The sequence below is a fragment of the Vanellus vanellus genome (assembly GCF_965231255.1).
Source record: "Vanellus vanellus genome assembly, chromosome: 25".
NCBI lineage: Eukaryota > Metazoa > Chordata > Aves > Charadriiformes > Charadriidae > Vanellus > Vanellus vanellus.
In genome coordinates, this window is record NC_138930.1 from 5058617 (window position 1) to 5085163 (window position 26547).

Consider the following 26547-nt stretch of genomic DNA (forward strand, 5'->3'; position numbering starts at 1 on the left):
GCCAGTTCTTCTCATCAAGCACAGGATGAGCATTTATTGTCTTGTGATCAGGAGAAAAACATAAACAAAACCCAGAGCTCCACAAGTGACATGAAACATCGCACACATACACGCCACGTGATGCCAAACAAAACTGGGAGCCAGGTCCAGGTTAACGGTGTTAAGAAGTCTTAGAAATCTAATGTAAACATTTAAAAACGTACAGAGGAGTCCAAAAAAATAAGCCATGGTAGTTCAGGCAGCGTGTTGAGTCAACTTTCTGGAATTACGGTTTCTGGCATCAAAGAGGGTGGGAGAGGGGATGAGAGATGGCAGATCCCATCCAGAGAGGTTCATTTAAGCTCTGTAGAGATCTCTGGCAGTGACTGCTAACGGGTCGCGATTTTGGTGGGTGTCCGGCTCCAACCATTTTGGTGGGCAGGCGCCTAAGCACACTTCCTGCATCAAGCGTTTTTAACATGACTCAAGGTGAGTGCTTCAAAACGGCCCCCCACATTATCCAAGGGGAAAAAAAAAAAAATAAATAGAGAAGCAGGGCACAGAGTCCCCGCAATGCTTCTCCTCTTGGTTCCTTTGAAATCTCCAACCTGACACACTAAAAAAAAAATAAAATAAAAGACAGACACCAATCGCTTTTGAAAAATTTTGGCAAGAGGCTGAGGATGGCGAGGGGCAGAGCCGGAGGGAGCGTAGTACATGGGTGCACCATGTTTTGGCTTCCAAGCATGGCCAACCTCGTGTTCGGCCCCATTAACCTCCCCTCACTCCCCCGTAGTGCAATCGTATTTCCAGGGAGTTAATCGACAGGCAGTTCTTCTATAACTCTCTGATGGCAAGCGACAAAGAACACTTGAAATTACACTTGACACAAGACAAAGGCACCTAAAAGCTTGACAACGCGATCAGGTCGTGTTCTGTTAAGAAGGCTCCAAGCATTCGTCCTTACAAGCACATTGTATACTCGCAAGAAAAAAAAAAAAAAAAAAAAAAGTCTCGTGTTCAGAGCACGTTAAATATCCCAGACCCAGCAAATGGCTGGTTCTGCAGCAGGGCGTCAGTGTTGCTTGTAAACGGAAATTCAGGGAGGCTCTGCCCTCTGATTCATGTTTGCTTTCGCTTTGGCCCTAGTAACAAAGGTGTCATGCAGACTCCAAGCTGTACTTCACTTAGTATTTACAGTACGACACAGGAAAAGTTAATAGAGCAAATGGGAAGTTCTGCAGGGGCGATGCAGAAGGAAGAGTTCTCCTTCGTGAACTATTATTTTATTAGATAAGGCACATATAGAGATGATTTTCAAAAGATCACTTGCAAATCAATTCCACCTAGCTAGGACAATGTCCCTGTTCCTTTCCAGGAGCCAATTTTGTTTTCCAGCTACTCAGGGTGAATTTGGAGTGACTCCACTTACATCATAACATCTCTGGCATCCCATCCACCAGCCCGCCAAGCCGGGGAGGGGAGGGGGGGGCTCTAGGTCTGACCCACGGGGTGCCCAACACCTCCCAAGTCTCGGCAGTGGAGCACTCCGTCCTTCACAGGATCGTTGGCTAAAACGTTCAGAGCCAAAGACTTTGAACACTCGCTCCCTATAAAAATATTGGGAACTGACCTCCCAGTTTTGACAGGTTTGAAAAAAATTCACAGCAGGCTGTTGAGGGAGAAGAAAAAACCGCAGCCTTTGCTGCTTGGATCGCCGTAGGACAGAGGGGAATTGGATGGCTCAGGCTACAGGAGTCCTGACGTGCACGCACAGAATGGAGATGAAGGACGAGACGGACGCTAGCTCTCAGGGAAAACAATCCCTCTGAACAGCTTTATCCTCTCTTTAGCCGATTCTTGGAGAAAGGCAAAAATCTCTCTCTCCCTGCCTGTACCTGGAAGGAAAGCGCTGCTGGCTACACAAACACAGACCAGGTCTGCACAGCGAACATCAGTTATGAGGACGAACAAGGTTTCCTTAGTCTACCAGACCCCACTGCATCATGTTTGGCTTTCAATGACATCACTAGAAGGCAGAATTAAAACTATTCGTTGTAATAGAATTACTCCCAAACGGCACTGGGGCCCCAGCACTGAGATCAATAGTTATCTTGCATCCGGCTACTGGCTGGGAGCCCAGAAAAAAGGGTGTCCCAACAGGGCCAGGTGTGTCCCGTAGAGCATTTCTTGGGTCAGCACAAAACCTGGAGGCCACGTAAGTGGAAGTCAGACGGCGCAGAGATCTCGTGCTGCCTACCTGTAACAGGGTGAACAGCACCCAGGTAGCCAGGTCCAAAGCCCAGCTTTGCAAGAGTAGCCAGTGGGCTTTGAATCAGGCTTTTAGCGAGCAATCATTAACCAAATGAGATGAACCTGCACCTTCGAAGCACACAGATCCGGCAAAAACATTCGGCAGCAGGGAAAGCAAGATTTCTAGCATAATCCTAGCCAGACAGATGAGGACCCTTGTGGACTTCACATCTGAACAGCACTCACCAACAGCAAGCACCGTTATCTAAAGGATTCTTCACCAGAGAGTGCAAGCAAATGAGGTTGTAGATTTTACAAATACCTTTGATATCACTAGTACCAAATAATTTAGGCGTTGCATTTCCCTTAGAGTGAAAAAGTCCAGATTATTCATCCAGGAGAGTAAACACCAGTTGCTACTAATGCTCCGATTGCGTTGGTTACAATTACAGACGACTTGGCGGCGTGCTGTGCGTGCGCTGAAAATTAAGCAGGGAGGCCGGAGAAGGAGCAATCGCGGTAGTGTTGGCCGTCGTGGGGAAGTCAGCCTTTTTCACATATGGTCGTGAGATGATTCCCTCAAGCAAGGGTGGCGTTGGTTCCTCAGTCTGCGATGAGGCAAATACTGGTAGCTCAAGGCAAACAAAAAACTTTCTGATAAGGCCGTGCAGAGCTCCGGAGGTGGCAAGGGCTGACAGCACGTTATCTTCTTGCAGTGATGAAGAGACAAAAAAAAAAAACCCAAAAAAGTCCCCAAGATGACTGGGGTGCTTGGGGGGGGAATGCAAATGATCTTTTCAAATAACAATAATAAAAAGACGAGAATCCAGGCAGTTTGCAGCTGTTGCTGCTTAAGGCCATTGGTTTCCCGGGGGATAGTTGGGTACTGTGGGATACTCTGGCAGGCTGTTCCCAGAAAAATTGCTGTACTGGGCCTCCCTGCTGGGGGGGTTCCTCCATGTGCCGCTGTTCCACTCGTCCTGAGCTTTCTGAAAGCTTCCACCAGCCCCTCGGTAGATTTTATGTACCTAAGGGATGAAAGAGAGGACACGAGGAAAATCAGCAACAGGTACCCACACCAGCTGCTCAGAAGAGCTACACTCACTTTGGTATTGTATCATGTATTTGTTTCTCTCTCTCTCTGTAAAGAGCTATATTTCCAAGGGAAAAAAGCACTAAAAATGTAATAATATAGTAAACAGAGGTGCAAATAGGTAATGTCTTTCACCCGTTTCAGCGGCATGCCTGGGATTCAGACTGGGAATCCCACAGCAAGGCAGCCAACCCCGGGCAGAAACCTCTGTAAAAGTCACACTGCTGCTTCAGCACGGCTTCTGTCTTCTCTCCTCCTCTGCCACCAGTCTACTGAAGCTTTCCAGACAGTCCTACCTCCAAATCTTTATTTCTGCAGAGAGCTGAGGACCACTTCCCACCCTGCCACCCAGGCCCCACTGCAGGCCATCTCGAGGTGCTTCACTTTTACCATCAATGACCATCCCTATGAGCAAGGAAGCTTGTTTCTAGTTACGTAAAGAAACGTGAAATGGTGATAACACCCAGCCCCAGCTGTCTTGTGCTATCTGGATTTGTCCTCTAGATACTCTGAGAGACACCAACTGACTACGCTGTAAAACCTTTAAAAGCAGCGATGCCTTACAGCGGCTGCTCAGCCCCCTGTTTGCATTATTGTGATATGAAGTGCAGATACTCCAAGTCAGAGAGACGTCTGAAGCACCTACCCTTAAAATGCAGATGAACATCGCGACCGCTGACATCGTGAACATAATGGCAGGAAACAGCATGAACACAGCAGCCGCAACATTGGTGCTAAAGAAGGTAACGGCTGCCAACCAGCCACTGGAAGAAACAGAGAGAAAGAAACAACATCATTATAGCCCCCTTTACAAGTGTCCTTATTACCAGAAAAACTGTTTACTCATACCCAGAAATTAAACGGCAGCTTTAAAGCTCTTGAAAATGAAAAGAAAAATGAAGAAAACGGACAGAATTAAATGCAGCTCAGGCAGGTATTTCCCCAAGAACTAAAATCTTGCTTGCCAGCATCCCTCACTAATCCAGTCCCAGTCCTTTAGGGGACAGCCAGCTGCACAGACTTCGGGAAGAGAAGATTTATTCCCAAGGTGCTGTTGGTTGTGCAGAGGCTGTGTGTCTAGAGACCAGAACTGGGATCAGAGAACACGAGGGTCCTGCGATCTACATTGCATCTCTGTTCCTTTGATGGCAATAACCAGGTAGGGCACCCGGAGACCACAGCAGTTAAGAAAACAAAATGCTCTATGGAGTGCTTAGACTTTCTATTACTTGTAGTTTCAGCAGGAATTGCTCTCAAGTCTCTAGAGACAGAAAGTTAAAATGCCAAACAATTATAACATAACCAGGGACAGACACTCAAATGCTCCCATTTATTTTAGGACAACTCTCACAATACTTGCTCTATAGGCCAACAGTGAGTCATCGTGCACTGCTCACCATGTGCTGCGAATAATTTGAGGGCAATGCTAAGAGAGGATCAGATGAATCCTAAAACCGGCTGGTTAATTGGTAAAAAGAAACGGACGTTGCAGAAGGTGCTAAGAAAGAACTAGCAGGTGAAGATACCTGAGTTCTGCCAGTACAGGATCTCTTGCAATAACGAGCAATGGAAAAAGAATTGTGTACTCCAAAATTATGCCACAGAGAAAACAGAAAGCTTCTTCCACTCCACCCAGTACAGACTGCCACCGGTTTCTCAAAAGTTCATGGAAACAGCCCATAGCCTGAAACTCTCGGGCATGGGAGCTGAGTACTCAGCTGTAAGACTGTAGGAGCATCCCGCTTACCAAGCTCCCCATCCGGAGAAACCAATCGCCTGCAGGATCGTGAGAATAAACTGTGCGCCAAAGATGAAGAAAAAGGCCATAAAATTAAACGAGCTGTCCGACCTGTGAAGGAAGAGAGGAAGTTAGGGGGAGACTGGAACCTCACGTTGCTTCACACTGATGTTTGACCCCATCACGTACAAACCCTCAAACGTGGTATCTCGGAAGAGATCCCTCTATCGCCGTGTACTTTGAAGACTCCTCCTCTTTCCCTGGCAGTGAAAGCACACAGATCCATGAATCATCAGCACCTAATCTCTTCCAATAAGCCTAGCTCCTGCAATTGCTCTACCCAAGTAATTGCATATATGATGACGCAGGAGGAGAGGCAGCCTCCTGCAGAACCGAGTGCCCGAATCATTTCTCTGACCAAACCTCTGAAGACAGCGCAGCCCGACACCTGTGCAGCTCAGCCACCGGCAAGTAGGCACGAGGGGGCCTGAACACCGGCAGGCAGAGCTTGCCCATACGCTAAAAGTGATCATTGAGCATGAGAATTCCAGCCGGGAATGTCTCAGTGCCTGCTCGTCATCACACTTAACACGCCCACAGTTAATAATCCAGCACAGGAACGTAATAGGAGGAAAAACAGCCACAGGAGAGGCGGGTGGGACCCTGTCTGGGGAAACGCAGAAGCACGCTTTCACATCTTTGCAGGCTCTACATCTTCAGGATGTATTGGTTGAGAGGGCCTTAAATATGTGAGGTCCTTTAATTTATGCAGGTATAATAGGCGGCACGAACACGACCCCAAACAAGAAGGCTGACCAGGTACGCTCACCGTCTCTCCACCACGGGTGCACAGCACTGCCTTGCCCGAGTTTTGGCTCTGCCACAGAACTGCAGCAGAACATCTTCATCCCAATTAAACCAGCTACACCGATGAGCCAGCCTTTCACTGCAAGCTCAGGCACATCTAAAACTCCCCAAACTATCATTTTTAATGATACAAATGATTCCCATTCTCTCAGGAACTCAAAGGGTCCACGATTTACAGAACAGATTTACAATAATACTTCAGTGCTTATGAGGCAGCTTGGTGCGAGGGGGAGTTTACAAAAGAGCTCCGGTCACTCCCAGCTCCTGCTCAAACCCTGAAAGTATTTAAATGTTTATTATTTGAATTATTGCTATTTTAATGTTTATTAGTATTATAATTCTAGCCCCTAATGCCTAAAGAGGAGCCGAGGGAGGCAGGACCCCAGGCTCTGGAGAGGTCAATGCTCTGGACCCTGGCTAGTCTGAGACAAGCGGGAAAGCCCCCAGCCAGAGCCCTGCCGCTCTGAGCCGCGCGCGCTGGTACCGTCACCTTCCGTCTTTCAAAAGACGGTCACAGAGATGCCGTGCCATCCCTGAGTATCCTCACGATCCCGCCCTTCAAATACCACCTCAGAGGGCGGCAATGTGAAAGAAATACTTTAAACGTGGACTGTTCACAGTGGTGCCTATCATAATCCAATTAACAAGGATTAGGCTTGAAGCTGAGCCTTCAAACAGACTCTTGCAACTACGACCTGAAAGGGCTGGCGGAGTCTTCATTTGAAAGGATCTGTGGGAATTAGCGAGGATACACAGAAAAGGTGATTTCTGATCCAGCTTTCTGGTGCAGATTCGCAACAGCTTTGCCCTAGCGCCAAAGCTCTGCAGCTAATTTAATTTTGGATGCAGATGTACGACGAAGGTTTTACGCAAGCATCCTCGCAGTGCACGACGCCAGTATGGAAGGGTTGCCTCTTCCCAGAACAAGCATAGCAAGTGGGCCTGACCTCGCTTTCTTGAATCACGACTAGCTGCGATCCCACAAGAAACGGTGCTGCCCCACTGCAGTGTTTTCCAAAGCCTCTTCTACAACTGATGGCAAAAATCAACCATCTCTGCGTTTGCCAGTCTCCCCGGGGCTTATTCTTTTTTTAACTGTGGAAGTCTTTGCACAGAGTAACCTCAGGGACCTTTCAGTATTCAGTTGCATAAACACATACAAACAACATTAAAGAAATAATTAGAAACGGTCCTTGTGAAGCCCAGAGGAGGTCAACGGGGAGGAGTAATTTTTCCCAGACTTCAGAATGGAAACTGCTCTTTGAAGAGAGCTCTAGCCAGCACTCGGAGGCCCTCGGGCTTCCGAACTAGGGACGGGGACAAAGCCCCCGCCCCAGAGGGCGAGAGTTCAGAGCTGGTATTTCCATGTCTTTTAAAACTTTCAGATTAACCCAACCCAGTGGCCTTCCGTTTCCACCAGAAATAATCCTCCTCTGTACTTCATGATGTAGTCACTGATGTTTTAAGCACCACCAGTGCATTAACTGCCCGGTGGTGGCGTTCTACAAAGCGTAAATTCGGAAGAGCATTTAAACAACTAATTCAGCATGTGCTAAATAGATAGAAAAGGGAGTTGGCAGGTGAGGTCCTCTCAGCTGCTTTTGCCGTTATCTAAACCAACTCAGCACAGAATCTAGCGAATAATCAAAATCCACCATATTCTGGTAACAGGGAACCAGAAAGAGCTTCACCTTCAGAGTCCAAATTCCTCACTGGTGTGGGGGGTCTGCTGGTGACCCAGCGTGACACTGGGCAGGTCCCTCCCCTCCCTGCGTCAGGCTGGAAACCGCTCAGGACCTTCCCGGCTCTGATAAGCATTATGCATTAATGTCTGAATAATGCCTCGTGATCCACAGCAAGCATGAGCAAATGCAAATGATTATTAATTAAAGTGAAAATGTAGGATGGCTTTAAATATTTGTGGAGTTTCAGAAGGACTCGCTCCAGGGAACTGCTTTTATCTAAGAAGCAAAGCTGCCAAGCTCTCAAGTACCTACAGACAAAAACCAGAAGAGTTCTCAAAAACTAATAACTTAATAGTCTTCCATCAAAATAAGCCTCAACGAAGCTTTACCAAATTAGTATCTATCTTAATGTTAAACTGATATGAGGGTGCTGCTAAGCCTGAGATATTTAAGTAAAATATTAATGTCATCCTCATAGAAGTGGCAAACTACTCGCTGCTGCTCACCTCCAATGCTAGGCAGGTGCCCCTCAGTCCTACATGTAATATTTAAAAGTAGCCACATTCTTCTTCATGTCAAAAATAAGCAAGACATTCAGACACCAAGTCCTTAATGTTTATCCCAGACAGACAGACCGACCAACAGACCTCCATAGGGGCACTCCCTAATAACAACACATCTCTCTCCCACAGGAAACCGAAACAAAACGGCCTCGTGGGCTTCCACTTACCGAAAGGCTTTGTATGCAGGTCGGAACCAGCAGACGTAGCCGCAGGGACTGAAGAGGATAAGCCAGAGGATGGCCAAACCAAAATTGACCCCGTAGCCTCCTCCGATCCACCACGCCAGGCACGCAATTATATTCACTCCCAGCGTGATGCAGTAAACTGCAAAGAGGGCAGAGGAAAGAACATGAGGTTGTGCAGTTTCACGTCTTCACGTAAAAAGGAAACGAACACCCGGTACTATAATAGGAAGAGTCCACGCTGCAGTGGGAACCTCAAGCCCAACAACGCAGCCACTCCAAGCAAGTCACAGGTTCCTGCGCGGCCCCAAGGGTCGGCATCACAGACGCATCTATCTCCAGAGGGACCGCTGCAGCGGAGGGACGAGGAACCTCCTTTGGGACCTGCCAAAGGATGGGGAGCTGCGTAGCAACCACTGCCACCAACACAAGACTCAGGCCGGTATTATTATGAATTACAAGAAAGGTTCAATTCCCATTGGAGAGGAGAGTGGCGGAAAACACTGCCCTGCACCCATCCTCAATATGACTTTGGTCTCCGTGCTTGCTGAGGCTGCCTCGGGAGCTATTACAGAGCCAGCTCAGCACCTTGCAGGCTCGCTCTCCGCTTCCCTGAGCCTCGGAGGAAGCCTGGAAGTTAGCTTCAGGGCTTGTAAGTGCTGCCTTGAGCGAGGGGGGTAAGCAAACTCCAATCAAGCTGAGAACACAGGACCACAGGGGTGGCTTAAAGGCCCTTTCACATCCCTGTTCCTGCCACTCGGATAAAAAGAAACCCTTGACAACAGCCCCCAGAGCGCACCAGTGCTGCGCTAAGTAGATGTGCATGAAGTGAGGTTGCTCCCCCCTCTCCCTGAAGCTCAACATCACTGCAAAGGGGGGCTGCGCACTTCCTAGCGTTCGCAGGCTGAGCTCAGCCCCCACGCCAGGGGCTCCCCGCGCTCCCCTCCGTACTCTGGGGACTCCCCGCAGCTGTCCCGGCATCCCCCCAGGCTCTGCCCGTGCCAAAGAGGCTTAGCCCAATTACAAGCTCATACTTTGGAAAACAGGTGGCAACTCTTAAAAAAAAACTTGGTGGTAACGTGTATCAATTAGCACAGATAAAGAGAAGTGAGAAGGCGGAGGGTCCAAAGACAAAAGACCCTTCAGTACCGCCTGGCGATGAGCTCACAGTAACACTTTGGACCCTGCTCTCGGTTATTCAGTCAAAATTACATCCCTGAATTTCTCTTCACCCGTGGTAAGTGAACGAACCCTGCCCATTCCTTGCATCGCTACACGCAGCACGCCTGCACATCACTGGCTTGCTGCTCTGATGCCCGACGCCAGCCCGGCCGCTCCTTCTGACTCTTCTCTTTCCGCCTCTTGGCACAGACCCACCTGCCTTGGTGCAGCCCGGGGGCTGCTAAACAACTGCAAAGCTGCGCGGTCATAAAATAATATTGACAACACAGTCGGGAGAAACTAGCGTGGAAAGCATCCGAATCCAGCTGCTGCTTCTGACATACAAATTACATGACAGTTAAAACAACACATTGTTTTACTACAAAGGAAATTTCTTCTGAGCAGCTAAGAACAAGGCTTTATACTCAATGGTTTGGATGGATCTTAATATTGACGGGAAGAAATAATTTTATTTCATTTATACATAAATTAGCTGTAATTCCTCAATTTTTTATTTTCAGAAGTCATTTATTCTCTAGAAGTTGCTTAATAAATAAAACCAAATCACCAAGCCAAGAGCACCTATAAAGTTTTGAGGAACTTCTGGTTCTCCCTGCGCGTCAGGTCGGAGTTTGTTCTCCAGTAGTGGGAGCTCTGGTACAGGTTGCCCTAAACCACCATCCACCTTAATAAAATGTTCACATCCAATTAACGTAACGAGCATTCAACCTTCTAGCAACAATTTTTTGTGTTTCTATTTTTAACGCCGGCCTTCGCTTGTTTACCGCCTTCCCTCCGTACGTGTCTCTCTCTTCATCCCATCCCCAAAACTCGGGGAGACCCCATAAATGTGCTGCAGATGGAAATTTAAAAATTCTGGTGAAAACGCCAGGTCTCCTCAGCCGTGCCTCAACTAGTTGCCCAAACGGCTGGCACCTTTCCAGCCGGCCATTAACTTGGATGAGGGACGCTTTGTTTAGGGAGAGTCGCGGACAAAGGCAGCTTTACAGCGTGCAACATTTAACCAGTTAGTCTGAAGGGACAAGCGGTTTCTTCAGGCAAGAAAATTACAGAGCTCATTTCAGCATCTCTAAATAACGAAAGAACAATGGAGTGATAGATTATGCTATTATTTATGCACACAAATCTCTCTCGTACACACATCCTATGCATCTGGAATAAAAGCCGTGCCACCAAACGCGTATCTGGCCGAAAACAAGCTTTCCTTCGGTGAGAAGGGTAAATAGGATGACAAGCGTTTGGGGAAAAAAAGATAAGCAAGGCAAAAAGATTTTTAATCTCCCGAAGCATTCCCTGTGGTTCCCTAGGCCTGCCACGCTGTTTTTCATCCGATTTCGTTCCTCGGAGAAGAATGGTCAATATTCATTACTGCCTTTTCAATGGCCAAGGCAGACAGCACAAGCCCAGAGCCAGGAGGTCTGTTCATACAGAATGTCAGCAAATCGCCAACTGCGACCAAGAGGATCAGCGCCCTTCTCCAGCAGGACGGGGAACGTTCTGCGGGCTACGGAGAGCTAAGGAAGAGACAGCGCCCGGCTAGAAGACACCGCTTCCATTGGGAAGGGAAATCCGTGGACAGCACAAACAAGGGGGAATTTTAGCCTTTCTATAGCGAGGTGGGGAGAAGAGGTAGCAAGCATACGGACCGCATTTATTTTCTTGCCTAAAATTCTCCTATTCATCTTTTATTAGGTGAATTGGGAAAGACTTTAAGAGCGCTGTTTTGGGGAGTAAAACGTCACTTGACATTAATAAAGGCATCAAACACGGTCTGCTTTTTTCCTCCTCAAATTTACTACCAGACTTTTCTAGCACTGGTACTCTCTCCTTTCTTCAACGGCTGCTCTGCGGCAAAGATTCAAGGCACAGCAGCTTAAAATTTGGGCATAAGGTTATATTACAGTATTCTAAGAGGAATCATTGTTTCTCATCAACTAATTGCAGTCAAAACTTTAAAGCGCATAAGTCATTGAGATCTATGGTCTTTCACCACACATATACATTTTCCCAGCACAGCTTTCTTATTCAACTTACAGATCCATACGTGGTAGATTCTCTTCACCAGAGACTGATAATCGATGGGAATTTCATCAGCAAAATTCTGGTAGAAACATGGTTTCAGAGGGATAAACTTGGGGAGCGGTGGGAAGTTATTCACCTTTTCTACAAGGCAGAACACAGATATTAGCTGAATGCAGAAACATTCTCATACCGCTGAGCGAGTCTCATATCCTCCACGCCTTCCCGATGCCCATCCGCGGACCCCTAGCTCGAGGGGACTCGCAAGAATCAAAAGGGAAAACCATCACCAGCTCTGGCTGTTCACGCCGCTCCGTGTGGCGCGTTCATCCTCACCCTGGACACCAAACGTCTTGTTCTCCTTCCTCAGCAGAGGAGAGGACATTTAAACATGCAAAGCTTAGAGCGAGGAGCAGAAACGAGGTAATAAGCAACACAGGCTACCTTTTGTTATCGCTGTAAAGCTGTGTGAAAGGCAAAAATCTTAAAATAAACTCCAGGATGAGGTTTCCCGGGAAGGGGGGAGAGGCCAGCACCGTCTGGGGGACGCAGGCTGCACAGGGGTTTTAGCTACAACCTCTCATAAAAATCAAAGCAAGAGGAAAGGCTGGCGACTGTCCAGACTGGGAGATTTACCTTCAGACACCAGCTCTGGGTAGCCGGCGCATGGATCAGGCCTTAGCACCTGCAGGAGATATGAATCTGTGACACTAAGGAAGGGTGCCTTTGGAAAGCATCTCCCAACCTGGAATTTAGTATTTGGATATCATCCAGTTCAGGGAAGGCAAGTCAGATGTCAGGGATGATTTTGTTGTGATAAGACTCACGAACGTACCCTTTTTTCTTTAAAAGACGAGTTTTTCCTGTGAGGTTAAGCCCCAGAAGAAAAAAAAAAAAAAAAAAAAAAAGGCAAAAAAAAAAAAAAAGCACTGCATTCAGATACAATAAATCATCAAATGCTGACAAAAGCAATATGGTGAAGAAAACCTTACCTTGGGAAGAAATTGTGTTTATAAATCAAGCCATTAAATGCCTAAATCCTCTGCATTTAAGCTGCTGTCAGCTTCTAGACAGATGCGCAGATTTGTCTGTGTATCTGTGTGTGCCCGGATGTGCGTTTCTACACGTTTGGGAATGTTTGCTCTTGCCTTCCAGTGCTGATTAAAGTTTGATTCCAGGGCATTGTGACTAATTGTCTCTAGTCTACTTCAGCCTCAGTAAACAGAATTAAAAACAACCAGAGGAAGAGATGAAGAATGTCCTGGGAAAACCTCCAAATGGCACAGAAGATGAGAGGAAATGTCTGAACAAGAACTGTCAGCACAAGAGTTCCTCCTCTCTTGTCATTATCTCCGTGCGAGAAGACATTTCGCAGGAGCAGCTTCTTAGCTTCATTTGAAGGTCAGCAGGAAAGAGTCTAAAGCTGTAAGCCATGCTTTAGGAGGGAAAAGGCTTTACTTCATGCAAAGGAAAGGCGTATTTTCACGCAGAAAATACAGTGAGGATAACACCCACTGTGACTCCATCAGAATTAAATGTGGAATAATGTCTGAAGTCACCAGCCCAACTTGACATTTCAGCAGACTTTTCCTTATAAAAACCAAACATTAAGTCTTCTGCCCCTCCTCACCCATCTCCTCTAAATGCATTTTACACCAGTCCAGACGCCCTCTAAAGCTGGTATTCGTTACTGGTTAACACCTACTGCTGACCCACGCACACGTACTGCTGATGTCCCACAGCTGCTTTCAAAGTCCAGAGGAATTTGGACTTCTTAGGACTAATTTTTTTGTTTGCTATAAACCCCTAATGGGCTTTCTGCTGGACAGTCTGTCTCAGCAGCCTACAAAAGGACAGAACGCCGCTGGATCAAAGGAAAGCAAGGGGGCACAGCTTTTAAAGCTAAAGATACAGCTCTCTAGGGAAGGCAGCAAGACCAAGATTAACTGACCACCGTAAAAGCAGATTCTCTAACAATCTTTTTTTTTTTTTTTTTGAGGGATGAGGAAAATTTTGTTCTGTCCCTCTTCAACAGCTGAAGCGACTTACTTTGGTTCTGTTCTCTTCCGTTTTCTCTCTCCCCTCTCCCACAGCACAGACCTGTCATGGGCAGTAGAGCTTCTGCCAGCCTCTAGGGCAGAAGTCCCCAAACGGTGGGGCCAAAACCAACTGGCCTGCTGGGCACCAGCCACTGCTGGTTTTCATTTCTCAAGCTCACAAAAATAATCCCAGTACTTCCACAATTGTTTGCTAGGTACACAAAGATTGGGATTACACCTCTTCCCTGCTGCTGCCCAGCTGCAAGCAGCCGGATGATCACTTTGTCCCCCACCCAAAAGACCCTGTGGTTTTCAACTGTTCTGGGTTACTTCCAAGAATAGACAAAAGAAATCAAATGAAAATATCCCCTTTCACGTCTGACTGCACAGCTTGGAATGCTACAGCACTCCCGTCAAGGCTAGGATGAACACATTAGCGCAGCAAGCACAACCCGGGCTTTCACAGCCCAAATTGTATTACCGAGGAACAGCAGCTGTATGCAAGTCCCTGACTTCCTCTTTCCTTAAACAAAATTGGGAGGAATTTTGTTACTAATTTCACTACAAGTAAAATTAAGGTGCATTAATGTCAACAGTACAGCTAGGAGCGCTGTGGAAAGCTGTTTAGCCTCTGTAAGGCAGGAGTTATTCTCATGTAGTTTTTTGGGAATAAATTCCATACTCACAGAGCTTTCAAACAAGTCACACCTTTACGGCCACAATAGTAACCTCAGCTGACAAACCTACAGCGGATACAGCATAAAAGTGAACGTGGCCAAAGCAAGAAAAGAGAAGTAGTTAAGGATCTCAGGAAAGGAGGCACGTCGCCGAGCCGATGCGCTACAGCCATCACAGAATACTTAAAAACATTCTCTGAAACCGTTCTCCCTATATTGGCATATTTTGAGGTGCTCTTACCTGCCATCTCTATTAGGAGTGTTCCCTGGTGAAATTTCAGACAGATAGCAACAGATCTATTGGAGAAAGGAAATCAGGTCAGCACGCATCACTAACCAGTGTCCAAAGAAACTCCTGGAATAGGGAGTACCTCTGGCACAGCGTTTGACAGACTGCGAGCCCGGGGTTCCCACTACAAACCATCCGTCTCCAATTGCCCAAAGCAGCCACGCTGGAACTTTATGCAAAGGATCAGGATTTCTCCTTGTTCATCTAAATCTCCACCTGGTAGCATCTCATTCAGCACAACCCCGCTGTCAACAACTTTTAAGGCTTGTATTATTCGGCAGCAAAGAACCGTGCTCTTAGCGGGACCTGGCAAAGGCTGAGGACGCAGAGGCAGCCACTGCCAGAACACGCGTACCTTCCAGCTGCGGCCAGACAACAAGCCAAGGCAGACGGGTCTGGGCGGGACCCAAAAAAGCGCCTATATCGGACGAGAAATTTGTAGGAGCTCACCAGACTTAATGCCTCATTTAGGTGCTGAGATGATTTGTTGGCTCCTGGCTCTCTGCGGACTTTTCCAACTGCGGAAACAAAGAGATCATCACTGTTAGCTGGGAAGTAAACTGCTGTTCAAAAAAAAAAAAAAAATCATAAAATCAGGTGGTACACAAACCCCAACATCCCTCATTATTTTAATAATTGCACACAACCTTTCTTTAAATGCAGATTCATTCTTTCTGTTACTGCCATTGAAAACAACTGTAATTCTGGAAGAATCAAATCCCGTAAAGTTTACTCGGCATCAGCCGTGTTGCTGATTTTGGCAGAACGGATCACACAGATGAAAGCCACAGAGAGGTCTGTGCTGAGCTTTCATTTTACCCCCTTTTTCGTTAAGGATAAAAACGCCCTGTGCCCCTACCTGCAAATCCCCAAATGGAAACACAGAATACCACAAAATAACCCTTTAAACCAGGACTGCAGGGTCTGACAAGAGTTATCAAGAATGAAGGAAGTCTAGGCGAAAAACTGCCCCTATAAAAACACAACAAACACTACACGCTGCTGCCAGCGCCGACGGCAACCACAGCGCCGAGGTCAGAATAGCTGCGTTGTATCCAACGCCCTTGGGATTTACAGCAGCTCACTTCCCTTTTCTGCACCTCTGTGCTGTCCTGTGTGCCCCGTGTATGGTCTGGAGGTTGCAGAGTTTATAACTGGTGCAATTATTTTGTTGGGGTTGCGTTTAGTTTCCTTTTTAATTGAGCTACTCTAGTACAGTCCTCAGTGGAGACAACACGCTGATAAGAAGCGGGACCTGTACAGGCAGCTTATTCCTCCCGTACGTAGAGATGCAGTTACACACAAGCGTAACTACGTCCCGATTGAGAAGAACATATTATTTAGCTTGTGCCAGTCTAAAGAAAGCAACAGAGTGTGGACAGGAACTGTCTGTCGTGAACTGCTCAGGGCTGGGACTCCCCGGTTAACGGCTCGCACAAGGGGCCCCATTGCAGCTGAAGCCTCCGGGCTTTCCCACAATACCGACATTACCCAGGCATTTTATAACTTACGATTTAGAAATGGAAGCATTTTGCTTTGCTTTTTTTTTTTTTTTTTTAAATGTGTGAATAGAAAATGAAGTATGAAGACAGTTAAGAATACAATTAAAACTTCACCCCGCCCATTTGCAGCTGCTCCCAGCTGAGATCTGTAAATTTGGGGGGGAAGAACTAATGACACACAAACACTAATTATGCCAACACACTAAGAGAAAAGACTCTTTCACCGGAAGATGAGCAAATGAGTAAGGTACACCTTCAGAACAGGATTATTTAGTTCATGGACTTCAGTGCCAGTGTCGCACAGCTGCAGAGTGGTGGGAGGCATCAGTCTATCCACTGGAAAAGGGACAAGAAGGAAAGACCAAGGGACACCGTCCTTGGCTTGACGGGGCCATCGTGGCCAAACAGTAACTCTCCTGTGCGCTCCCTTCACAAGGAGACATCTGTGGTGCAGTTGAGTGGCTTTACTTCAGATAAATAAATGAATCAAACAGAGAAAGCAGCATTCCGGCAATCCACTTCCTTCTCGTCTTACCCAGTTGTTCTCATTTACCTGCTCCATTTCCTAACAAATCTCAGCCACGGTTTAATGCTTTGAAGACAGAGCACATTGTCACAGAAAGAAGCTACGATGGCAACTACTGAACATTCCTCTCTTTGGCAACCTTTGCTTTTATGAGTAACCTCACAGAAGTTCCTGGGACAACAACTGTCATTTCCCTACAGAAAGATGTGTTTTGGAACTGCAAATCAGCATTAAGAGTATTTCTTTTTTGCAAAGACAAGCACATATGACCAAGTTTTACACTGAATAATCAGTTCCTGAAATATATTGACCTTCCACTGGTTCAGCTGCACCGAGACTCCGGCTCTACTCCTGAGGAAAGGAAAGGGAACTTTCCTCCATGGACACCTACGGCAGGAAGCTGGAACCTTTCGCAGGCATGAACTTAAGACTCCAGGATCCAACTCAATGATATTTTTGTTCAGTGGTCTCAGACACACTTGCACAAGAGTTGCTGTTTTTCATACCTCCCCAGCTCGCCACTTAATTTGGGCAGGATTTCTGCAAACTCTTAGTTGCAGGGTCTCGGGATAACAGGCCTCAGACATCCAGTCAGGGAAAAATCTCGTGTCTAATAAGCGATGATGTTGCTCAGTGGCTAAAACTCCTTTAGGGGGAAAATGTCATTGTGCAGCCTAAACATCCTCAAGTCAAGCTCCAGTTGCAAGATCCTGGCATAAGGAAATAGATTTGCAGCAAATACAGATAAACAGTTATCATCCAACCACGCGCAAATTTGCGCAAGATAACAACACATAAAATAAGCTCTCTATTCACCGGAACATTTGCAGTTTAGTTTGGAATAGACAAAACCCAACATCCTGCACTCCACTGCCGAGATTTCTTCACATATAATCCACTATTTGCGGAGGGAGGAAAAAACCACACAAGCTGAGGAAACCACGGTGTGAAGTGAACTTCCTTTTTCCACCGTGCTCATCCGTGGTCAATGAATAACTCCAAAAGTTTGCCGTCCAACGCACATGACTCACAAGAGCCCACTGGAGACAGTCAGAGCTTTTCCTCATCGGCGTTTCCAGACAAAAAATACCCTGTGTCATTTTAAGAGACGGCATTTTCCTTTTAAACCAAGACACGTATGCAAGCAGCACTGTTTTTCTAGGTGGACAACAACATGATGACTTTGAATGAGACTTTAGCGTGAAATATGTTTCACCGTCTCAGATTAGGGAAAAATTTGTGAGCGACTATCTGTGGCAATCTGTTTGAGGCACATTATGTAACTGCATGTATGTCACTATTTTGGCCCCTTGTTTCATACAAAATTTATTCTGCCTATGTTACAGTAAATAGTTTTAAAAGTTTCAGTTTTTTCTCACTGCTACTTTCTCCAAAAAGACAGAAGAGGGGTAGGGGAAATAAATAAAGGACAGACCACAAGAGGAGTGCTAACAGGGAGGTGAGAGAACGGAACTCATTCCTGCTTTGCCACAAACCCACCTGGGGCAAGTCCCTTAAGACCAGATTCACAGGACACTGGCTCCTCTGGTGCCATCTGCAGATGTCCCAGCCAAACCCAGAAGAGCCTGACATCCTAAGCTTTCCACGTAGCAAAATTCAGCAGCTTCTGAAGTCTTGCTTTAGGACATTTTCTATACCGCTTTTATCTTTTCATTCCGATACGATGACTGTAGCAACGCTAAGAGCTTCTACACAGATCCGCACTCAAGGGTTTAATCTAGAGTACTTTGCCGCAAGCAAATTGAGAGGCAGTATCTGTACGTAACAGCAGCGGCAGAACTTGACAACACTCCCTCGTAAGACAATGACTTCATGATTAGAACACAAGTGGAACGAGAAGACCTGGGCACAACACACATCTCCTGGACGTGGTTCAAGCTTACCTGTCTGGTGAGGGCTACCACCAGAGACCAGGCTTTCAGAGGTCACTTTGGGCTGCAAGCCAGCAGACCCAAGATGTTTCAAAAGAGAAATGGCCTAAAAGCAAGGGCACCATGCAGGGATGTGGGAGACGTGGATTTGAAACCACCAGGCTTGGCAGGGACTCAATGCAGCCTCCAGTGTTCCCGAGACAAGCAAATGCCTTGCTCATATGCCTCTCCAGTTGCATTTAAAAAGAAAGTGGTGACTCTGCACTGGTTTTAAGAGAAAAGGCTGGGTTTGAGTGTCATTCAGACGCCCAACTCTTATCAGGAACTTCCCAGAGAGCCCAAGGCAGCAGAGGTCACTCTGCAAGGCACCAAAACACTTGCCTCAGCTTTACGAACCTAGACTCTGTATAGCTGATACAGTTTGCATTTGATAGCGTTTCCCCTCCCCGCCATGCGCCGCCAACTCTCGTGGAGCAGGACACACTTCAGTGACACCAGTGCCATGCAGTGCTGTGCTTCAAATTACATGGGGCGACAAACCAACCAAAAAATTAATTCTAAAAGCTGCCCAGCACAGCCAGCGAGAATGGGGAAACTGTTTATGGCAGCACTGCCCCTGAGAAAGGCACAGGGACTAATAAAGGTAGCAAGGGTTAGTCTCCTCCCATGTCAGTCCAACTGACAGCTCAGAGTCACGGGAGGCTCTTGGGGACACCCGTCCGGCTGTACAGGGCATTCTGCTGCCCCCTCTCCCCCTTGTCTCCCACCCTGTGGCTGGTGAGAAAGCACAATCGGAAGCAATTCCCCACAGGTGTCTCCCAGCCTGTTCACACAGCCACATCTACTGCCACAGCAGATGCGCAGAAGCCTTAATTTAGGTACTACAGACAAATATTGACTTCAGTACAACTGTGTCCAGAAGTAAAGCTCAGCTACTCAGGGGGAGAACCGCAGAAGGCTCAAGAGGAAGACAGAAAGCACAGAAACACATGTGTGCAGGGCACAAGTCTATTCCACTGCTTGTCACCTACTTGGACTGGCCTCACGTAGAAGACCTGGGCTGCAGACAGCAGCAACATTAGTTGGTCCAGAATAAAACTAAAAAGCAGGTAAATTAACCCATCAGTTACCTGTTTCATTTCTATCTCACTGCTCTCTTCATTATGGGTTCAGATGAGAGTTTCTTGAGCTAATTAATGCTCACAAAAAACTAAGATCAGAGAGGGGGAAATAAAATTAGAACGAATCAGACTGGTTAGAGTTGGAAGGGACCTTGAAGCTCACCCAGTGCCACCCCCCTGCCCTGGGCAGGGACACCTCCCCCCAGCCCAGGTTGCTCCAAGCCCCGTCCAACCCGGCCTTGAACACCTCCGGGGATGGGGCAGCCACAGTTTCTCAGGGCACCCTGCGCCGGGGGCTCACCACCCGCACAGCAAAGAAGTTCTTTCTAAGGTCTAATATAACAATCCCCTCTTCACAATGAGTAAATCTATTATCCAGTAATGTAAATCCGCCCTCTTTACAATTACATGTGTCCATGTTCTATCGAGGGCAGTATGTCAGAGAGCTGGTACCCAAACCATGCATGTCAAAAAGCTTCATCCTCGCTCCTCACAGCTCCTGGAGGACCGCTTACATGGACTCCCCCAGCAAGAGCCCCACAGCCGGACTGGGCTCCCCCTGCCCGGCCTCAGCCCCTCGGCCTGCCCAGCGCTCCCGGGGCAGCCCCCGGCACAGGGACGAAGGGGGGTGGAAGGTGCAACCAAGGTACTCGGATCAGCCCCGAAACAGCCGCCGCCGCGCTCCTCGGGGAGCGGGGACACCCCCCCACCCGCCCCGCTCCCCGCCGGGGCGGCCTCCATCCCCACCGCCACACGCTGCCCCCGATCCCGGTCCCGCCGGGGCTGGCCCCGATTCTTCCCCCCCCCCCCCCTCCCCGCCGCCAACCCCCCAGACCTCCCCCGACCCCCCCCCAACCCCATCGCCGTTGTCCCCAGGGCTGTCCCCGTCACCCCTCTCTGCCCCCCTTTCCCCGCCAGGCCCCGTTACACCCCCAGGCCTGAGGTGGCCCTGTCACCCTCCGCGCTGCACCGCGAGTCCCCGAGGCCGCCCGCGCTCCCTCTCGTCCCCCAGCTCCCCCCCCACTCCTCCTCCCCCGAGGCTGCCCCCCGGACCGGCCCCGTTACCCCCCGGACCGGCCCTGTCCCCCGGCGCTCACCGTACCCACCTCAAGGCGCAACGGCCGCAGCCCCCTCTCCCCCGGGCCCGCCGCGGGGGGCGCTGGGAAGGAGAGTCCCACCAATCACTGCCGCCGCCGCGCTCCCGGCGGCGCGGACTACACTTCCCGGCGTGCCCCGCGGCACGCCCCCGTCACGTGAGGGGGTCGGCCCGCTACGGCGGCCGGGAGGGACGGGGGGGGTGGGGGGGGCGGTGACGGGCGGTGTTTGTCAGGGGTGGGGCTGGGTAACATCGCTGTCGGCGACACGGACTGTGCGATCGAGGGCTCCCTCAGCGAGTTCGCACACCGGGCTGAGTGGCGCGCTGGAGAGGAGGGGTGGCATCCAGAGGGACCTGGACAGGCTGAGAGGTGGCACACATCATGGGGTCCAACAAGGCCCAGTGCAGCTGGGTCGGGGCAACGCCAAGCACAACCCCGGGCTGGGTGGGGAAGGGCTGGAGAGCAGCCCCGAGGAGAAGGGCCTGGGGGTGTCGGTGGGTGAGAAGCTCCCCAGGAGCCGGCAGTGTGCGCCGGCAGCCCAGAAAGCCCCCCGCCCCCCGGGCTGCATCCCCAGCAGCGTGGCCAGCAGGGCCGGGGGGGGATTGTGCCCCTCTGCTGCGCTCTGCTCTGCTCTGCTCTGGGGAGACCCCCCCGCAGTGCTGCCTCCAGCTCGGGGGGTGCCCACAGCAGAAGGCCCCGGAGCTGTTGGAGCGGGGCCAGAGGAGGCCCCGGAGCTGCTGGGAGGGCTGGAGCCCCTCTGCTGGGAGGACAGGCTGGGAGAGGTGGGGGGGGTTCAGCCTGGAGAAGAGAAGGCTGCGGGGAGACCTCAGAGCCCCTTCCAGTGCCTAAAGGGGCTCCAGGAGAGCTGGGGAGGGACTCCGGATCAGGGAGGGGAGCCGTGGGACGAGGGGGGGTGGTTTGACACTGGAAGAGGGGAGATTGAGATGAGATATCGGGAAGAACTTCTTGGCTGTGGGGGTGGTGAGCCCCCAGCGCGGGGTGCCCCGAGAAGCTGTGGCTGCCCCATCCCTGGAGGTGTTCAAGGCCAGGTTGGACGAGGCTGGGAGCAACCTGGGCTGGGGGGAGGTGTCCCTGCCCGGGGCAGGGGGTGGCACTGGGTGAGCTTTAAGGTCCCTTCCAACCCAAACCAGTCTATGATACTGTGAATTGTCAGAGGGTGGGAGGGGCGTGGGGTGCGCTGGGGCCTGATCCCCATCCCCGTCCCGGTCCCCAGGGGTGGGTTTGTCACAGGCCATTCACCAGATGGGTGCGTGTACGGCCCCTGAGGGGTGGGGGAGCCTCTGCAGTGGCCGAGGGCTGAGGAGAGGCAGCCACGGGTGGGGAGCTGTGGCCGGGCAAGGCTCAGCCCTGCATGGGCCCAGTTCCCCGTCGCCATGACCCCTCCATGACTGTTAAAAACCCCAGCACTGAGGCACCTGCACCCCTCAGCGTGAGGCAGTACTGCCCTCAGTGTTGGTATCGTTTTATTTTGGGGTAAACAGAGGGGGGTTGGGACTGTGCCGTACCCCTCCTGGCAAACCCCTGCGGAGGAGCTGCTTCAGAGGCACCCACGGGCTCCGTCCCCAAACAGCTTTACGGCATCCAGCTGCCGGCTCTCACCAAGGTTTGGTTCCAGGGTTAGTTACAACAGTCGATAGGTGACGGCTGGATTCAGGAGCCAGGGCTGTGCGGTCACGGAGGAGATATTGCTGTTTATGACATTAAATGTTGATTTCACTTCTGAATAAGTCAGGTAAATCAGCCGCAGCAGCAGCGGAGCTGGTGCCCGGTGCTTGTGTGACTTCCCTCCTTCATGCAGCTCAGCGAAATGGGGTGGTGAGGGCTGAACAGAGAAATCCCTCTGAAATCTTTGCGCTGATGCGACCTGACGGCGGTGCACGGGGAGGCCCCTACCCCGCCACACCGACAGCCCGACTTACCCACTTTCTGGATTTGTATCTTTTTGGTTGGGTTCTATAGCTCCTTAACTCCTTATTTACACCGCATTTAACATATTAACTCCATATTTACACCTCTTTGACATGGGTACAGTCCATCTCCAAGGTACCAGCTCTATGTAAGTGCTCTTAATTTGGCTGTATGCAAACCGTACTCTGCTTTAAAAAACATTTACGAGCCTTGGGGCTGTGGTTTCTGTAAACACAGCGCTCCCTGCTCTGGGCTGTGCGATTTAGCTCATCCCTCTAACATTTAGCTGAGCAAACGCTGAGGCCTTTGCACCCCCGGTCTGCAAAGTTTCCCTAAAATACAGGTCTTGGGGTTCATTTCTAGGCAGGCTGCCCAGCTCTGCTGGGGTTTGCTCCCCGAAACGGGCACAAGGCGGTATTTGCCAGCTGGGCAAATATTTTTGGGGAGGGAAGGATCAGGCCGCCTGCCTCCATGGATCTAGAAGCATCACAGAAATGCGGGGAATATTTTAGCTATAAACCAGTAGAGGTCACTCCGCTTCAGTAAATCCAGTGCTACTGGAGCCTTTGGGCCACCAGTAAGAGAAAGGGAGAGCTTACTGGGGGAAGGTGGGTTGGGCAGCGGGGACAAGGACACCGGCCATCCCGGTCACCCTCCTACCGGCAACTCCTCGCTGTGTCCCGTGTGGGACGGACGCGCTGTCCCGTCCTGCCGCCTCTTGCTGGAAGCGTTTGGGCTTAGGGGTGTCGCTGGAACCTGTCCTGCGCTGGCTCCCGCGGGCTGCGGATGTTAACGCTCCTCTCGCCAATCCCCACCATCTCCCCTGGAACTCAAAGGCGATTTTTCATAAACGTTGTTTGTTTGAAGAGTAGTTCTTTGCAGGGAATTTTTCTTAACAGATTTCCCATGCTTTAATTTTTTTTTTTCCTTCCCCCCCCACCCCCCCCCAAAAAAAAAGAGAAAAAAAGCCCGTGATTTTAGTGGAAGAAGACATCTTTTTAAAAATGAAAACCAAATAAAAGTGCCGGTGTGCGGCAGCTCGGCGGGGCCGTGGGCTGTGACACCCGCATCGCCGCCGCAGCTCCAGCGGGTCCCCGCGTGCCCCAGTCCCGCTCCCTCCTTGTCCCGACCGACTGATAACCCTTCCCCGGGTCTCCGCGAGCCGTGCCCCGTTTCAGGCTGTTCCCGGCTCTCGGTAGCAGCCAGGTTTTATCCTGCAATATTGAAATTCCGCAGGTGGGAACCATGGAGGAGGATGCGTGCTGCCTCCTGGGAATGGCAGCGTGGCAGCGGTTGGGGAGCGGGGGGGGAGCGGGACCCCGGGATTTACTGCCCCCACTGGTATAAGGACCCCTTTTTCATTGTTTCGCTCTGCTCCGCAGCTCCCCGACAGTTCGACTGCTGCTGCCGAGGGACACAACTGCTCTGGGTTTGCACAGGGAGCGTGCCCCCAGGTGAGACTTTCCGGGGAAGCAGAGGGAAACCAGGATGGGATTTGCACCCTTAATACCCAGCGATACCTGTGAACCGACTGCATCCTGGTGGAGAGGGGTCCTTGCACCCGAGTCCTTGCATCCCTGTCGTATCCAGGGCGCGCATCTTCCTTCCTTCCTTCCTTCCTTCCTTCCTTCCTTCCTAGGACTGGGTACTGTTTGAAAACGAAGCCGCATACCTCCCTGCCCCAAAAATGCGCCCCCGGGCGCAGTCGCCGCCCTCCGCTTGGTGGTGTTTGAACAGAGCTTTCCCAGCTGAAGCCCCTTCCCAGGTCTTTTGGGATCCTTCCAAGCGCGTGCTGGGCTTTAAGTGACCCAATAACACTTTACGACACCTAAAAAAAAATCTACCCTTGTGTCCAAATCCTGCGCCGCACGGGGGCTTCTGACGCTCCTCGGTCCTGAGCCCCCTGAAAAAAGGACAGGTTTTTCCGTGACTTCCAGGGGTTCGCTCCCACTCTCACCCTTTGCTAAAATTTGGAATCACGCTCACCGTTTCCACCGTTATTAATTTTGTTACTTTGTAAAACAGCCTTTATTTTTCTTCCTGTAAATTTTGTGCAATATACATCTATATGCCTATAGAATACGCCTCAACAAAAAGCTTTTCATCCATACGTTATATTACTTTTTATTTAGTGTCATGAAAAATCCAGACAACGCTTTTGTCCTTAAATAAACGTTTCTCCCTCCCCTGCCCTCCCTTCCTAGCTGACTGGTCTGAAAGAGGAAATTTTATTTAGTTATTTTCTTTTCTTTAAAAAAATAGAAATTACAATCTTACAAGACAGAACATTCGATGAGAACAGAAGCATGTTCCTAAATCTAAAAAGTAAAACATTTCCGTAAAACCTGTCGGTATCTACAGGTAGGTGTGTGTGGAGGGTGGTAAATGGAAAAAAAAAAAAAAACAACGAAACGTTTTCCATTTCTTCCTTTCATTCATGTAGATAAAAAATAACGTAAAACCGACTGAAACGTTATATATTTTTCTCTTTTTGCACCAACATTCACAAGAATATATATTATATATATATATATATATTTTTATCCATTTTTATACACAGTGTGAGGGTTCTGGAGGTGGAAATGCACACTCAGCTAAACTGCCAGAGCAAACAAACAAACAAACAAACAAACAAACACACACAAAATTAATCTTCATCTGGAAAAGAGCAATCCCCCGCGGCTGAGGTCGCCCCGCTCAAGGGAACCGCTGCCGAGGTCTGTTTGAAAAAAAAAAAAAAAAAAAATCAAGCGGCAAAATGTCTCCTCGTGGCCGGTGGGACGGCAACGTCTCTGAGACGCCGAGGACCGCCCATCGAAGAGAGTCGGGGGGACCTCGGGGGGACCTCGGGGGGACCTCGGGGCTCCCGAGCGTCGTCTCCACTGGCCACGCGCAGCTCCGGCGCGGGGGAGCGGAAATCTCCCTTTTTCAGGCATTTCTACCCCAGGTTTTTTCGTTCGCCCTGTCCCTACAAGCTCCATGCCCGGCTCTGCCGAGCCGCTGTCTCTCGGTGGCACAGAGGGAGCGCGAGGGACGTTGGCACTGCCGCCGCTGCCCCGCGCCTTCGGGTGAGCCGAAAGCGGAGGCGGCAGCCAGCGGAGGTGCCGCGGGTTCGGCGCGCGTTTGCCATCCCTCCCGATGCGCCTGGCCCCTCCCAGGCAAGAAATCATTTAATCCACATTTAATCATTTATCCCCTCCCAAGAAATCATTTAAGCGAGAAGTCGGTTCCTTTATAGAGAACACAAAAGTGCAGGTTCCCGCGGTTTGGCAGGTTGAGTTACACGTGTTTAATACTTCCAGTCTTCACCAGATTCCCCCAGGGGCTTTTATTGCTCAGAATCCAAAATCTCTCCCATGAGGTGGACGCTGTGTCGTAAGCCGGAAAAACGCAGCCGGTGGCGAGGGCTCAGTCTTTTCCCGATTTAAGGTGCTTTCTTGGTTTCTTTGCCGGATGAAATGGAAACGGTGACGTTGACCATCGGTGCACGTTGGCTGACGAATACTGAGGACGTACAGAAGGGTGTGTGCTTTTTTTTTTTTTTCCCCTCCCCCTCCCCAAAACATTTCAAAACACCCGCGGCTGTTCCCTCCGAGAAAGGGAGCGCCGCTATCCTGCGGAAACGGAGGGCGAGAGCCCCCTCCGCAAAGCACATTCATTTTCTCGCGTGCTTTTCCCAGGAGGTGAACGGTGCTGTCGGAAATAATTCTTCAAAAAATCAAAAAAAAACAAAACACAAAAAAAAAACCCACCAAAAAAAAAAAAAAAAAAAGGCACAACCCTCTAGACGAAAAAGGCAGTACCGACTCCTCACTTCGCGCGAGCTTTAGGATGCGAGAGGGCAGGAAACAAGCACGGCGCATCCCCGCCCCGGCGAACGTCGCGCTGGAGAACGACGCGTTGGCACTCGACAT

General features: G+C 49.7%; 1 protein-coding gene across 1 annotated transcript; it reads right to left on the reverse strand.

Annotated features, from left to right (window-relative positions):
* On the reverse strand, window positions 1-26547 carry SCAMP4 (secretory carrier membrane protein 4; the record flags this gene model as incomplete). Its single annotated transcript, XM_082495367.1, has 8 exons — window positions 1-3260; window positions 3972-4089; window positions 5073-5174; window positions 8346-8502; window positions 11577-11705; window positions 14519-14574; window positions 14922-15084; window positions 26448-26547. 8 exons carry the CDS (start codon window positions 26545-26547, stop codon window positions 3084-3086), a joined length of 1002 nt encoding a protein of 333 aa, XP_082351493.1. The 3' UTR covers window positions 1-3083.